The sequence below is a fragment of the Moschus berezovskii genome, chromosome 10 (assembly GCF_049115385.1).
Source record: "Moschus berezovskii isolate FMDL1 chromosome 10, NW_MosBer_1.0, whole genome shotgun sequence".
NCBI lineage: Eukaryota > Metazoa > Chordata > Mammalia > Artiodactyla > Moschidae > Moschus > Moschus berezovskii.
The window spans coordinates 13,545,694-13,562,234 of NC_142469.1; the positions used below are offsets into that span (position 1 = coordinate 13,545,694).

Below are 16,541 nucleotides of genomic sequence, written 5' to 3' on the forward strand. Positions count from 1 at the left end.
CATTAAAATATACTGTTGGGGTCAAAAATCCCTAAACCAAAAAATACCTCAGTTCCAAGAATGTTTAGCTATAAGTGAAAATATTCAACTTGCTATGATTTTCTGTCTTTATAAAATTTTTATCATCTTCATTCTAGTATAAGCAAACATATAGCTTCTTTCACTTCAAATTTTTTGCAAATCCTCAATAAAATGGGTCAACTAGGTCAACAAGTGTCATTGTTTTGTTAGTTTTATAAAACTAACAAAAATGTGAAGCTTTTCTTTTGAGTACTCTTATCATCCAAGTACTTCTTTTAGCCATTGTTTTCTAATATGACTGTCTTTTATTTATAATAATGGGTGAATTTCATTTGCAGCTTTTATTTTTAACTGATTACTGGTGATGCTTATTATTCTCTTTGAAAAGCTTTCAATTCTCTACATATATTTTATATCTGTCATGTGTATGGGAGGTTTAAACATCTACATTTAAAAAGATTCACTTTGGAGCTAAAGAAGAAAATATATATACAGCAACTATTTACTATCCTATTTTCCCCAGATGGGGATGTCTAACATACATATTTCAATATTTTTTAACATAGATTATTTCCTTCGACTTAAGATTTTTCAGACTATACCTACTCCAGAAAGCCCTCTAGAGAAGAAACTAAGAGATTCACTGATGACAGTTTAAGATGCTGCCTACTGTGTAATTATAAAACCTTACAGAACGTTATACATCTCATTTAACCAACTAAATTAATTTGGAACTAGGAGATACATTTTAAAAGTTTTATTCAATGGTGAAATTTGGCGATTTTGCAATTTAAATTACAGATATAGTCTTTTGAGTATTCTTTTCAATAATTGACCTGGATTTTACTGGATACTTAAAGAATTGGGGTGGGTAGTTAAAAATAGTTATTGTTGAGGCGTGAGGTTTTCTAAGAAAGAGGATAAACCCTAATGTTTTGTCTCCTCTTACTTAAAGCATTAACTTCCTAGGCTTTTAAAAACTGTACGTGTCATCTATTATTTGTTTAAAGATGTACTGGGGAAGGCTGTAGAAATTCATCAAAGAAAACAACTCTATTTGTTTTGATTCTAGAAGTCACAGTAACTTCTTCACATGACTCCTTTGCAAAGAAATTAGGAGATTAACTGAGGGATCTCTCCCAATTTGTGCTTCATCAAATTTTCCTGCTAAATAAGCAAAGAGATTATGTTGAAGGTAGGACATGACAAAATGTCGTCCTTTACTTCTGACTTGGTCATGTAATGGCAAGTTGTTGTGTTTTTTTTTTTTTTTAATTGTAGGTGGTTGGGGTCACTAAAGAAGAATTCATTTATGGACATATTGTTAAGCCAAGAGTATACAGCTCTCTCTCTCTCCATATATGTGAATATAATAATAGTGTATACAAATATAATCAAGATTGTCATGTTATTAATCTTTCAAACTAAGTTAATGCATTAAAAGGTAAGAGGAGAAACATGGTAAGAAGAAACAATTCCTTTCAGTGGTCAAATTGGTTATATTTATACATGTACTTGAATATACCTAAGACCATTTAAAAATCCTCACAAGCCTAATTCATAGAACAGTTAGTCCCATTGTCTTTTTTAAATACCTAAGATTCGGTTCTTGAAAATATGCTATGCACATCGATAAGTAAACTTGACAACATACATAATTTAAAAGAGGCTGAATCTATAAATGATTTATTTCATTATGTTACAATCTGCACAGAATATCTTAAAAGGGGAATCATACAGTTTGAATGAAAGAAAAGAAGTCCTTGGACCATGGAACATTTGCATATGACCTTAACCCATGAAAAGTTAAAGACTGTATTTGTTGCTGCAAACAAATACAACATATCTGAAGCATGAGATGAGAATGTAAAACTCTTATGCCTAAAATAAAGAATTAAAAGCATAAAAATTATGTGATTATGAATATTTTTTTAAAAATTGAAAAGATAACCACAAATTATGATTCTGTCATGTTAGCTCCATGTGCTATAGTCTTCTTCCCATGAAGATCAGCCTATATTCTCCAGCACATAAATCCCCTTAAAAGTCAAGACAATCTACTGCATGCATGGTTTGAGAACAATTCCAGTTTCTGCTTTTTTTGAGCAGGACTGCTTGGACTTCCCCAGTGGCTCAGATGGTAAAGTGTCTGACTACCATGCGGGAGACCCAGGTTCGATCCCTGGGTCAGAAAGGTCCCCTGGAGAAGGCAATGGCACCCCACTCCAGTACTCTTGCCTGGAAAATCCCACGGACGGAGGAGCCTGGGTAGGCTACAGTCCATGGGGTCACAAAGAGTTGGACACGACTGAGCGACTTCAGTTGGTTGGTGCAGGGCAACTCAGAAAGAAAGAGTCCACTGAGGTGAAAAGGCCCCATCAGCACCTCTGCCCTCCACTGCTCTCCACTGTCACAGTAAACACTTCACCAGTGCCCCCGTGTACCGGGCTCTCCTGGAGCCCTCTCGGTGTAGTAATATTTACTCCATGGTGACCAGTGGCATTGTCACTGTTACTCCTGATTTTAGCCTGAGCGAACTGGGTCAGAGGCAGTTTAAGCAACTTGCCCAAGGGACTCCATCCATCTCAGCTCTGCCTCTCCTCCTTCCCTTTTTTTTCTTTCTCCTACTCTCTTCTTCTACTTCCTTCCTCCTTCTCTCTTCATATCTTAATAAGTTAAACAAGAGCCTTTAGTCTTTGTGGGGACAGGGAGTCAGAAAGATAGAGAATATGGGACATTAGTTGAAGCCTATGAAAAATATTTCGTGACCACTTTAGGTGCTTAGAGAAAAACAACAAGAAAAACAAGCAGGAGGAAGGAAGGCTGCATGGCCTCCACCTCGGAACTTAGAGTTAATGACAGTCCACACAGTGCCTTAAATTTAGAGAAGAAAGGTCAGCATTAAGGATCTGGTGTCATGTTCGATTATTTTATTAAAGAAATAAAAATCAGAGTATTCTAAAGCTTATTTAAGAATACATCCAGCTCTTCTGTACGTGAAAAGAAAATATATAAAAAATCCAACTGTTAATCTTTCCAAATGCAACTGGTTTCCAGGGTCACTATGTGGTAGTGGTTAGAGACACAGCCCCTGAAACAATTCTGCCTGGATTTCAGTCCTCTCAGCACCCCTCACCCTGTGACGTTATGCAAGTAACTTAAACTTTCTGGCCTAAGTTTGCTCCTCCATGAAATATGGATAAAAATGTCCCCACCACAAAATTGTAATAAGGATGCAATTTGATGTTGATTAGTAAATCTAGAAAAAGAGCTTATACATGTACTATTATTATTTTATAAACATAATATGTTCAAAACATGAATTTCTATATGTAATCTGGCACTATATCAGAATATTCTAATTTTGCCAAAATGTTCATTATTATAAATGCTTAGCATTTCTATGATATTCTTTTACTGTTCTAATTAGTCATTATTTACCTTTACATCTTAATTTCTATCGAAGTCCTAATTTTCTTGTTCATATACTAAAGAAATCTTAACCATATTTTTTACAGTGCCCTAAAACATTCAATGAGCATCATTATCACATTTAAGGTATTTAAGTGATATAAAGCTGAAAACCCTGAAGCTCATTCATAATAACGTAATGACTCAATACTTACACATGCATTAAAACACCTCAGTTATAAATGATTTAAAGAAGAAAAAGCTTAGCTCCAGGGAAAGAGATACAGGATTTTTAAAAGTATTATCACTGCCATCGTTTCTCTTATCATTATTATAGTTTTGGTTTTGTCTGGCTCCTGACAGGAGCCAAGCATTGGATGTGTGGATCTATTTCAGCACTGGGATGCTTGAACAGCGCCATTGTGAGCCTTCTAACCACTCGGTGGTTTCTAGTTAAATTTATGCTTAACCCCTGGCACTTTTCACAGAGGGTCCTTTCAGGCAAAAGCCAGACAAATTATAGAAAAACAGAGAGCAAAGTAATAAGAACACGTCCTGAATCAATGTATAATAGTCTCAGTAATTTTTTTTTTCCTGGAATGGAAAGTAAATTACACACTGAAAACATGAAAAGCATTCACATATTTGGGCACTAAAGATAGGTAGGTAAATAAATTCCTTCATCTTTAAATAAAATCATGATCCAAGAAATATTGAGCTGAGAAAGACTCTCTAACATTGGATAGATTTTCATTTTTTTAAACTGTGTTTGAAGCAAATAACTAAATCAAGTATTTTTTTGTATTACCTGGTTGGAATCCTGAAGTCTACATTATTTCCCAACTTGTAAGCCACCTGTAAGGCAGTTGATCCAACTACCCTCTGGATAGCTCTTCTGGATGCTGCTTTATCTATCTGGAACTGAGAAATCAAGTCAAATCCTACAGAAAGGGAACACAAGATAAAAGTAAAATAAGACTGGTTTAATTCCTCTCCAGAGCCTTTCCAAATAAAACATGTATCAGGTAGATTTATAGAAAGCATGGATTGTCAATATGATACACTGCTACTCACCTGGTAAATCATCTTGTCCAATCCTGACCTTTGGACAGAGTTCATTTTCACCATTGGAATTTGAATTAACAGGGAACCCTGCAAAAGAGATAGCATGTCATCTTACCTCAGCCCCTACAGAGATCATAGGAATATACCAATAATAATAAGAGCTGAGCAACTATTTAAAGTGCAATATTATACTAAACAGCTTCATTACTAGTAGTATATTTGGCTTTAACTCTACAACTCTATGATTATAATTTATTCATATTCAACCCATCCTGGGTTGAAGACACAAAGTTGCTTTAATAACATGTGTTGGGAAAATGTTCCCTTTGGGGAAGTTTGGAATTTGTTCTTTTTGGAACCACATCTGCATGATGTTCTGAATGGCACAGTGTCAGAAGCCTATTTGGTTTGGGCTAGAATATATTGCTTTAAGCACCACAAATTTTAGAAATCCTGGGAGAATCCAGGGCCAATTCAATGGTACTTCTGAAGAGTGGAGTTCTTAAGAATCTTTGTCAAGTAGAGGAAGGAGCTGAGGATTTCTTAAGATTCCCTAAGCCTAGATAAATAGAGAGAATGCACTTGACTTCATAAATTTCTTCTAAGAGATCAAATAAGGGTTCCATCTAGAATATCACCAACATCTTAGAATGGGGAAGGGTAGTGAGGAGAAGAAAAGAAATCATGGGAATTAAACCCTCAATCACAAAGAGGATGAAAAATCCCAGAATGAAATCTGGTGCTTCTTAGCAAGTAAAAGATTGTAGGGAGGGCCACTTTTTTCAACAGCACAAAAGGCTTCTTGTAACTGTCCAAACCCAGTGCCCTTCTGAGACTCACCTGGTGGCAGACACTTCCTAGATTTCAGAAAAAGCATCTTCCAGTTACATAGCTTTGGCCTGCAATTTCAGTACATCAAACATACTCTTTATACCTCATCTGGCCTCAGATCATTGGCTTCTATCTATTCATCCATCCATCTAACATTACCAACCACCATCTGAACCAGGTTAAGTGCTGGGCTAGACACACGTTAGGTTTCCTGCCCAACTGTGGTCACAGCCAGGACTTTTCCACATGCAGCACTGAACACGGCCACAAAATACACCCACAGAAAAAAGCAGGATTGAAGGAGGGTGTGAGGGACCCTGGTGGCCTCACTCAGCCACAGACCTGCCTAGTCCTTTCAGGCAACAAGTAGTATTTTGAAATCGAGAAACTGGGACCTCTTACTTGGGCGACGCTTGACAGTCACTGATGCCCAGGTCCCCAGGAAACTGCATACAAAGAAGAGAACTGGAATTTTCCTAAAAAGGAGAGAAGAAAAATGTCTCAAACAGGAGTCCTTCCAGGTGGGGACTGTGTCACTATTTTAAAAGTGGCACACCTGATGAGTGCAGGTGACTGGTCCTCAGTCTAGTTCATTTTTTTCCATTTTCTTTATTAAATTCAACTGAGAGAGTTGATGAATTCTCAATTTCCCAACTCCTATTCTAAAATGATCATGAAACGACTGGTTTTTCCTGTCTCGCTTTCTCCGTACCTACCTGTCTTGCTGTTTCTACACCTATATCTCTGTCTCTGCTTTCTTTCATCTTCTTTTTCTGCCTCTCCGTTTTGGCAACTGTCTCTCTTCTCTGTCGTTTTCCCTCTCTTCTCGCTCTCTCGTCTATCTCTCCATCTCCCTCCTCTCCCCGCCTCCCCTTCTCTCCTCCGCTCCTACTGCTACTGTAAAAACACAGACCCCTGGCTCCGAGCTCCCCCGAGTCCAGTCTCCCCACCACTGTCTTCCATGTCAAAGTCTTACCATAAGCTCTTCATTTTCCCAACTGGCTTTCCTTCGTTGCCAACAGTCCCACTGAAGACGGGACCGTAGGGGAGTCGATACTCCCCCAAGCCCCCTTCAGTGCCACCCCAGGGCTGAGTTCTGGGCCAGCCTTGGTCCCTCCTGCCCTTGTGAGGGCTAAAAGCAAAGGGAGTGGACCAAAGGCATCTGGTGCTACTTTAAGCCAAAGCAGACGGAAGGGGTGGGGAGATGCCGCCCAGTAAGGCCAGGCCTAGTCAGGGGTGTGTCCCCAAAGCTAAGGAGGTTATACCAAAGGAGGGACTAGCAAGGGAACATTTGCTGAAAAGAAAAAAAAAAAATCAGGATGTGGAGAAGTTCACAGGCAAGCTGCTATAAGAACACAGTGGAAACTTCGAGAACTGCTACAGGAATACAGTGGAAGCTTTTAGAGGAAAGTAGGGATGTGGGGATTCACGGGGCCCCGGTACCCAGTCCACCTTGTTCTGAACCCCCTTTGTTCCGACACTCTTCAGTTGTATCTCCTCCAGCAAATTAGTTAATACGTCTGTAGCTCTGTTGCCTTAACTGCAAAACAAGTTGAAAAAAGTTACCCCAAACAGTTGTTTAGAGAATTAAACTGGATAGCAAGCAGAGTCTTGCACTTGGCTCAGGAGAACCATCATTATTCCCATCATCAGTGTCATTGTAGTTAATATTTCACCATGTGAAAGTACTTTCTATTGAAAGTACTTGAAGCCTGATAACCTTTAGCTTTGTGACATTATAGGGTAAGACTAAAATTATTCCCACTTTAGAGGTGAGACAACTGAGGCACAGAAAATGAAGTAACTTGTAACTTCAAAGTTGCACGGCTAATGTACTCAACACTTGTGAGCTCTCTGCACTTGATGGCTGGAGATCCTGATAAAATCTCAAGCCCCAGGTCTTATTTCGTCCTAAACTCTATAGTTACAGTATGAGTTGAGCAGAATATTCTTGGAAATCAGCAACATCTTATGCTCTAAAAACAAGTTGAGTGCAAGTTACAAGGAACGCAGATCTGGAGAGAGAGATTTCTGTCAGTCCTGAGTCAGACATACCCACCTTCTCCCAGAACCTGAGTAGGTCAAGAGTGAGTCCCCACCCCACCCACTCAGGACGGTCCAGCCCAAACTCAAGGACTTTCAGGGACAGAGGATCTAAAAATCTTAACGAGTCATGGTATCTAACATGACGTAGTTTTGCTTCCTTGACATTTCTTTAATTTTTAAATTAACTAAACCTTTTTGTTTCACTGCAAAATAACCAGTGTTTTTTCTTATGTTTTGTTTGTTCCCTTTGCCCCCCTACCCACCCAAAAAAAATTCCTTTCCTCTTCTGCCTCCCTCAGCTCACTGAAGGCTTTGGGAGCTAGGCAAACTCCACCACCCATTTGCTTTCCATTGCTTTTCTACTCGTGACCTACCTGTTGGAGTCCTGTCTCCCCACAGTGCAGGGACATCCGTTTCCTCATGTTGTTTGGAGTTTTCCATGCATCCCTGTCATTCTCTTTCCATCTACCCAAGACGATTTCCTTGGGCAGCCATTTTGACTGAGTCACAGAATTACAGATGGTCCTGCCTTAGCTTACTCTTCTAAGTCAACCAGGGCTTATCTTATATAAATGGAGCAGTTTACTAGCCCAAAGAAATGACTCTCTAGCTAAACCTCACTTAGTCTTTAGAGACATCAGCGATGACTCATTCTTAAGTAAGATTCTGTTCAGACTGAGGACAGAAAAACTCCGCTGCATAAGCTGGAGCCCTTGACCTAGAAGAGCCCACACTTCCGTGAGTAAATAGAGAGTGACATCATGATGCAATCCACTAAGTGCTATTCCACAAATATGACAAACTGGGTCAAAATGATCAAAGTAGGGGTTGCATTATCACAGACATTCTTCGGTTCAGTTCTGTGGCTCAGTCGTGTCTGACTCTTTGCGACCCCCACAGCACACCAGGCCTCCCTGTCCATCACCAACTCCTGGAGCCTACCCAAACTCATGTCCATCTAATCAGTGATGCCATCCAGCCATCTTGTTCTCTGTCATCCCCTTCTCCTCCTGCCACTAATCCCTCCCAGCATGAGGGTCTTTTCCAATGACTCAACTCTTTGCATGAGATGGCCAAAGTACTGGAGTTTCAGCTTCAACATCAGTTCTTCCAATGAACACCCAGGACTGATCTCCTTTAGGATGGACTGGTTGGATCTCCTTGCAGTCCAAGGGACTCTCAAGAGTCTTCTCCAACACCACAGTTCAAAAGCATCAATTCTTCTGTGCTCAGCTTTCTTTATAGTCCAACACTCACATCCATACATGACTACTGGAAAACCCGTAGCCTTAACTAGACGGACCTTTGTTGGTAAAGTAATGTCTCTGCTTTTTAATATGCTATCTAAGTTGGTCATAACTTTCCTTCCAAGGAGTAAGTGGCTTTTAATTTCATGACTGCAATCACCACCTGTAGTGTTTTTGGAGCTCCCAAAAATAAAGTCTGACACTGTTTCCACTGTTTCCCCATCTATTTCCCATGAAGTGATGGGACCAGATGCCACGATCTTCGTTTTCTGAATGTTGAGTTTTAAGCTAACCTTTTCACTCTCCTCTTTCACTTTCATCAAGAGGCCTTTGAGTTCCTCTTCACTTTCTGCCATAAGGGTAGTGTCATCCGCATATCCGAGGTTATTGATATTTCTCCCAGCAATCTTGATTCCAGCTTGTGCTTCCTCCAGCCCAGCGTTTCTCATGATGTACTCTGCATATAAGTAAAATAAACAGGGTGACAATATACATCCTTGACGTACTCCTTTACCTATTTGGAACCAGCCTGTTGTTCCATGTCCAAGTCTAACTGTTTCTTCCTGACCTGCATACAGGTTTCTCAAGAGGCAGGTCAGGTGGTCTGGTATTCCCATCTCTTTCAGAATTTTCCACAGTTTATTGTGATCCACACAGTCAAAGGCTTTGGCATAGTCAATAAAGCAGAAATAGATGTTTTTCTGGAACTCTCTTGCTTTTTCCATGCTCCAGCGGATGTTGGTAATTTGATCTCTGGTTCCTCTGCCTTTTCTAAAACCAGCTTGGACATCTAAAAGTTCACAGTTCACATATTGCAGAATCCTGGCTGGGAGAATTTTGAGCATGACTTTACTAGCATGTGAGATGAGTGTAATTGTGCAAAAGTTTGAGCATTCTTTGGCATTGCCTTTCTTTGGGGTTTTAATGAAAATGGACTTTTTCCAGTACTGTGGCCATTGCTGAGTTTTCCAAATTTGCTGGCATGTTGAGTGCAGCACTTTCACAGCATCTTTAACTTTTAGCATCTTTAGCTTTTCAGCATCTTTCACAGCATCACAGCCATTCTTAGAACAATAAGCTTTTGAATGGACCAAGTGAAATGATGAAATTCTGCACTGGTTTCTAGTTATAAAAAGAACCTTCTAGTGCACAGCATCTTGGTTAGAAAGCACAGAAATCCTCATCTCTGTTATGTTCTGACTTCTGCTTCTAAAGGGCCATATGGGTCCCAATTCTCCTCTTAGTAACTTAATTATACTCTGTGTAATTAAAGGGGCATATGCTTGCTTCCTGTACAAAATCATTGTTAGATCTCCTTTATGTGGCAGAAACCAACACAGACCAGGTTGTAGTATCAGCCTTTATCTGCTGCCATTAAACTTTAAAATTACTTTAATAAAATTCACATAAAATGACAATTAAAAAAAACAAACAAACGAATTGACCCTCTACTGGTAAGACATGAAAGAAGATATTTTGACATCCCAAAATCACACAGGGTAAGCAAACCCTAGATCCACAGGGAAAAGGGCTTTCTCCAAAGGCACCCTCTCCACTGAAGTTATCTATTTGCTAAACAGGTCCTCTTATATATTACTCCAGGAAAGAACTGGCAGATTTCCCCATGGAATTATGTATTTTTAGAAATCCTTTTGTTAAGTGTTTTAGCAATCTCACCTCTGCTTTTGCTCCTGCCCCATCTGACTTTGAAGAATCTTCTATAGCTAGGATCTGAAGGCAAACTTAAAAAAAAGATAAAAGAATAGAGAAGAAAATGGATTTGCTTATAGGTGGTTTGGCATATTTCCAGCTTGGTAGTTTTATTTAAGATGGTGAAATGCAAGCAACTGTTCCATTAAGAAAAAAATGTAAATCCAGAGGAAAATATATTAATATATGACATTTTTATCTAACATGCATATTTAAGGACACTTTTTCCCTCCTCCTCCCACCCCCATTTTCTATTAGTCATATTTCCTAACATGACATTAGCCACTATCATTGTGGTTCAAACTGTAAAGAATCTGCCTACAATGCCAGAGACCCAGGATCCATCCCTGGGTTGGGAAGATCCCCTGGAGAAGGAAACGCCAACCCACTCCAGTATTCTTGCCTGGAGAAGTCCATGGACAGAGAGGAGCCTGGCAGGCTACATTCCATGGGATCACAAAGAGTTGAACATAACTGAGTGACTCATATGACATTAGGGTCTCAAAGGGAGCAGTACAGATCCTACACTATTCCCATCTGGTCAGGCTGCACCCTAAAATCATAGGTACACAAGTTTTTTCATCATTAACTCTATTGCTTCACTATCCCTAACAGTTCTAATCCTGAAAAACCATATGGAAGTGAAATCTGGTTATTTATGTCAGGCTGTAGATGCACCAAGACAGCTTGATATTTTAAATGATCCATTTTATAAACAAAAGTATTTGATACAGAATAATTGTGCTTTAACCTCTCTTAACCCCCCTCAAGACACTGTGCTCTATATAACATATATACACGCTGATACTTTCCTTTCTATCAACCCAGAATTTCATTTACTTACAATTTAAATTGGGGAACATCATCATAAATAATTATCTTCCTTGATCATCTACTTTCTTTCATTTGAGCACTCAGTCTTTCGACAAACACTTCTCGAATCAAGAAGTGTACCCCAAGTATATGCCACTACTACCAAGTGTCAGGAGTTGAAGAGAGAAAAAGTACGAATAAATACAACCTTGCCCTGAGGAGGATCATGGCACAGTGGGGAATCAAACGTAGGAACGACTGCAAAATAACCAGTGAGAGAGGCTGCACCACCACTGAAAACAAGCGTGAACTCGGTCTAGGAGCGCTGAGGGATTTCTCAGTTTATATATATATATATATATATATATATACATATATATATGCACCACCACTGAAAACAAGCGTGAACTCGGTCTAGGAGCACTGAGGGATTTCTCAGTTTATATATATATATATATGTATATATGCTGCTGCTAAGTCGCTTCAGTCGTGTCCGACTCTGTGCGACCCCATAGACGGCAGCCGACCAGGCTCCACCGTCCCTGGGATTCTCCAGGCAAGAACACTGCACCATCACTGAAAACAAGCATGAACTCGGTCTAGGAGCACTGAGGGATTTCTCAGTTTATATATATATATATGCACTACCACTGAAAACAAGCGTGAACTCGGTCTAGGAGCACTGAGGAATTTCTCAGTTTATATATATATATATGTATATATGCTGCTGCTGCTGCTGCTAAGTCGCTTCAGTCGTGTCCGACTCTGTGCGACCCCATAGACGGCAGCCGACCAGGCTCCACCGTCCCTGGGATTCTCCAGGCAAGAACACTGCACCATCACTGAAAACAAGCATGAACTCGGTCTAGGAGCACTGAGGGATTTCTCAGTTTATATATATATATATATATATATGCACCACCACTGAAAACAAGCGTGAACTCGGTCTAGGAGCACTGAGGAATTTCTCACTTTATATATATATATATATATATATATATATATATGATGCTGCTGCTGCTGCTGCTGCTAAGTCGCTTCAGTCATGTCCGACTCTGTGCGACCCCATAGACGGCAGTCGACCAGGCTCCGCCATCCCTGGGATTCTCCAGGCAAGAACACTGCACCATCACTGAAAACAAGCATGAACTCGGTCTAGGAGTGCTGAGAAATTTCTCAGTTTATATATATATATATATATTTTTTTTTTTACTTGCAACTGAGCAACTGAACTGAACTGAAAATGGGCATGTAACATTATAGACGTTCGGGTGTCCAACATTATATTTTGACATCTATATACACTACAAAATTATCAGCACCGAAGTCTAGTTACCATGCTTCACCACACAATTGACCCTTTACCCATTTTGCTGACCCTCCAGTCCTCTACCTCTTTGGTAACCACCAATTTGTTCTCTGCATTTATGAGTTGTTGTTGTTGTTATTTTCATTTGTTTCCTTGAGATTTTTTTTCAGATTCCATATATGAGTGAAATCATATAGTATTTTTCTTCTTCTTTGTTTCACTTAGATTAGTACTTCCCAGGTCCATCCATGTTGTCACAAATGCCAAGATTTCATTCTTTTTATTGCTAAGTACACAATATTCCTGGAGAAGGAAATGGCAACGCACTCCAGTATTCATGCCTGGAGAATCCCAGGGACAGAGAAGCCTGGTGGGCTGCTGTCCACGGGGTCGCAGAGTCAGACACGACTGAAGCGACTTAGCAGCAGCAGCAGCAGCTTACAATATTCCCTTGTACATATGTATCACACCTTCTTTATCCATTCATCCATTGATGGACATGGATTATTTTCATTTCTTGATTGCTGTAAATAATACTGCAACAAACATGGGGGGACACAATTTTTTAAAATTAGTAGCTGCAACCAATTTATATTCCCATCAACAGTTTAAAAGGGGTCTTTTTTTCACATCCTTGCCAACACTTGTTATTTCTTATCTTTTTGAGAATAGCCATTCTGATAGATGTTAGGTGATATTACACTATGGTTTTGATATGCATCTCCCTAATAATTAGTGATATTGAATATCTTTTCATGTATTTGTTTGCCATCTGTATGACTTCTTTGGAAAATGTCTATTCAGATCCTCTGCCTATTTTTTAATCAGGTTGTCTGGTTTTTTTGTTGTTGAATTGTATGAGTTCTTTACATATTTTGCATGTGAAGCCTTTATCAGATATTTTATTTGTAAATACCGTCTCCCATTCAGTAGGTTACCTTTTCATTTGATGATGGATTCCTTCACTGTGCAGAAGCTTTTTTGTTTGATACAGCCCCGTATGTTTACTTTTGCTTTTCTATCTCTTGCCTTTGGAGTCAGAGCTACAAAAGCATTGCTAAGAATGGTGTCAAGGAGCCTTACTGTATATGTCTCCTCCTAGGAATTTTGTGATATTAGGTCTTATGTTCAACTCTTTAACCCATTCTGAGGCAATTTTTGTGTGTGGGGTAAGACAGGTGTCTAGTCTCATTCTGTGCGTGTGGTTGTCCAGTTTTCTTAACACCGTTTATTGAAGACACTCTCCTTTCTCCTTGGATCCCCTGTCATGAATTAATTGTCCATATATGTGTCTTATCAGTTCAGTTCAGTTCGCTCAGTCTTATCTGACTCTGTGTGACCCCATTGACTGCAGCAAGCCAGGCCTCCCTGTCCATCACCAACTCCCATTGAGTCGGTGATGCCATCCAACCATTTCATCCTCTGTCGTCCCCTTCTCCTCCTGCCTTCAATCTTTCCCAGCATCAGGGTCTTTTTCAAGGAGTCAGTTCTTCGCATCAGGTGGTCAAAGTATTGGAGCTTCAGTTTCAGCATCAGTCCTTAATGAATAATCAGGACTGATTCCTTTAGGATGGACTGGTTGGATCTCCTTGCAGTCCAAGGGACTCTCAAGAGTCTTCTCCAACACCACAGTTCAAAAGCATCAATTCTTCAGCATCTGGAATATTGGCCTGTGATTTTCTTTTCTGTGTTGTCCTTGTCTGGTTTTGGTATCAAGGTAAGGCTGGCCTCATAAAATGAATTTGGAAGCATTCTCTACTCTTCAATTCTTTGGAAGAATTTTAGACATATAGACATTAAGTCTTCTTCGAATGCTTGGTAGAATTCATCAGTGAAGAGATCTGGTCCTAGACTTTTGTTTACTGTAAGATTTTTGATCATTGATTTCTATGTCATTACTAGTAACCAGTTTATTCCAGTTTCTTTTTCTTCATGATGCAGTTTTGGCAGATTGTATATTTCTAGGAATTTATCCTTTTCTTCCAAGTTGTTCAGCTTGTTGGCTTATGATTGTTTATACTAATCTCTTGTGGTCCTCTGTATATCCGTGGTATCAGTTATAACTTCTCTTTCATTTCTAATTTTATTTGAATAATCACTCTTTTTTTATTGGTTTGTCTAGTTAAAGGCTTGCCAATTTTGTTTATCATCTCAAAGAATCAACTTTTATTAATAGTTTTATTGATCTTTTCTACTGTCTTTTTAGTCTCTATTTTATATACTTCTGCTGTGATCTTTATTATTTCCCTCCTACTAACTTAAGGCTTCATCTGTTCTTTTTCTAGATATTTTATTAATAGATATAAAATTAGATTGTTTATTTTAGATCTTTCCTTGTCTTCTGAGATAGGCCTCTATTACTATGAACTTCCCTCTTAGAACCTCATTTGCTGTATCCCATAGATTTTGGTATGTTGTATTTCTGTTTTCACTGTTCTCTAGGTAAGTTTTAATTTCTCCTTTGATTTCTTGAATGAGCCTTTGATAATTCAGTAGCATATTGTTTAATCTCCACATTTTTTTCCACTTTCTTCTTGTAATTAATTTCCAATTTTATACCATAGTGATCAGAAAAAATGCTTGATATGATCTCAATTTTCTTAAATTTATTGAGACATTGTTTTGTGATCTAACATGTGATCTAACTTGGAGAACGGGCCATATGCACTTGAGAAGAATATGTATTCTGCTAGAACATGCCATCTAACAGCAGCAGAATACACTTAATCAGTTCTTGTATTTCTTCCTCTGTTCCTCATTTACATATATTTAGTCTATCTGATTAATGTGCTCTTTAAGGCAAAACCTTCCTTACTGATTTTTTGCCATGATGATCACTATTTATTGATATAAATGGGGTGTTAAAGTCCCCTGCTATTTTTGTAGTGCTCTCAATTTTTTCCTATAAGTTCACTAACTTTTATCTATTTTGCTGTTCCTATATTAGGTTCATATATATGTATAAGTGTTATATCTTCTTTCTGGATTGACTCATCATCATTATGCAATGCCCTCCTTTGACTTTTATTACAGTCTTTGTTTTAAGGTCTATTTTGTCTGATATGAATATATCTCTGCCAGTTTTTTGCCCCTTTCCATTGTCATGGAATTGCTTTGTCCATTCCTTCACTTTCAGTTGAGTGTGTCTTTCCTTCTGAAGTCTCTCACAGACAACATATAGATGGGTTTTATTTTCTTATTCATTTAGATACTTTATGTCTTAATTGGAGAACTTATTGCATTTACATCTAAAGTAATATTGACAGACATGTACTTACTGCCATTTTGTTAATTTTTTCTGGCCATTTTTGTATTTCTTCTCTGTTTCTTTCTTCTTCTCTTTCTTCGCTTGCGGTTTGAGTGCTTTCTTTAATATAATGTTTAGTTTGCTTTCTCATTTTTTGTGTGTATTTACTGCACATTTTTGATTTGTGGTCACTGTGGGATTCACCTATAATATTTTATGTATATCATGGTCTGTTGTAAGTTGATAACTTAAATTTGAACATGTTCCATAACTTTACATTTTTACTTCCCCCACTAGGTTTTATATTTTTGACATCACCTTTTATATGTTTGCAGTTAATGCATCACTTAATTATTGTAGTTTCAGTTCACTTTAGTACTTTTGTCTCTTAACCATCATAATTGTCTTATAAGTGATTAATCCATTACATTTACTATACAATTACCTTTTCTGGTAAGATACTTTAGTATGTCTTTTGTTATTTATTAGTACTGTTTCTTTTTAGTTTGGGAAAGGAGTATGTCAAGGCTGTATATTGTCCCCCTGCTTATTTAACTTATATGCAGAGTACATCATGAGAAATGCCAGGCTATATGAAGCACAAGCTGGAATCAAAATTGCAGGAGAAATATCAATAAACTCAGACATGCAGATGACACCACCCTAATGGCAGAAGGCAAAGAGGAACTAAAGAGCCTCTTGATGGACGTGAAAGAGGAGAGTGAAAAACCTGGCTTAAAACTCAGCATTCAAAAAACTAAGATCATGCATCTTGTCTTATCACTTCATGGCAAAGAGATGGGGAAACAATGGAAATTTATTTCCTTTTACTCCAAAATCA

The 16,541-nt window shown here is 38.5% G+C and overlaps 1 protein-coding gene across 2 annotated transcripts in view; it reads right to left on the minus strand.

Moving 5' to 3' along the window:
- The window catches only part of COL9A1 (collagen type IX alpha 1 chain), an 85,993-nt gene extending 79,666 nt beyond the window's left edge, over positions 1–6,327 (minus strand). Inside the window, exons 1-4 of one of the 2 annotated variants that reach the window (XM_088840927.1) lie at positions 6,305–6,327; positions 5,731–5,804; positions 4,507–4,584; positions 4,241–4,373 (exon numbers count right to left, since the gene is read on the minus strand). In XM_088840927.1, coding sequence (XP_088697053.1) covers positions 4,241–4,373; positions 4,507–4,584; positions 5,731–5,804; positions 6,305–6,318 — 299 coding nt within the window. In that variant the 5' untranslated portion in view covers positions 6,319–6,327. The remainder of the gene's footprint in view (positions 1–4,240; positions 4,374–4,506; positions 4,585–5,730; positions 5,805–6,304) is intronic. The other variant, XM_088840926.1, reaches the window with a different exon arrangement.
- Between the last annotated feature and the right edge of the window lie 10,214 nt (positions 6,328–16,541).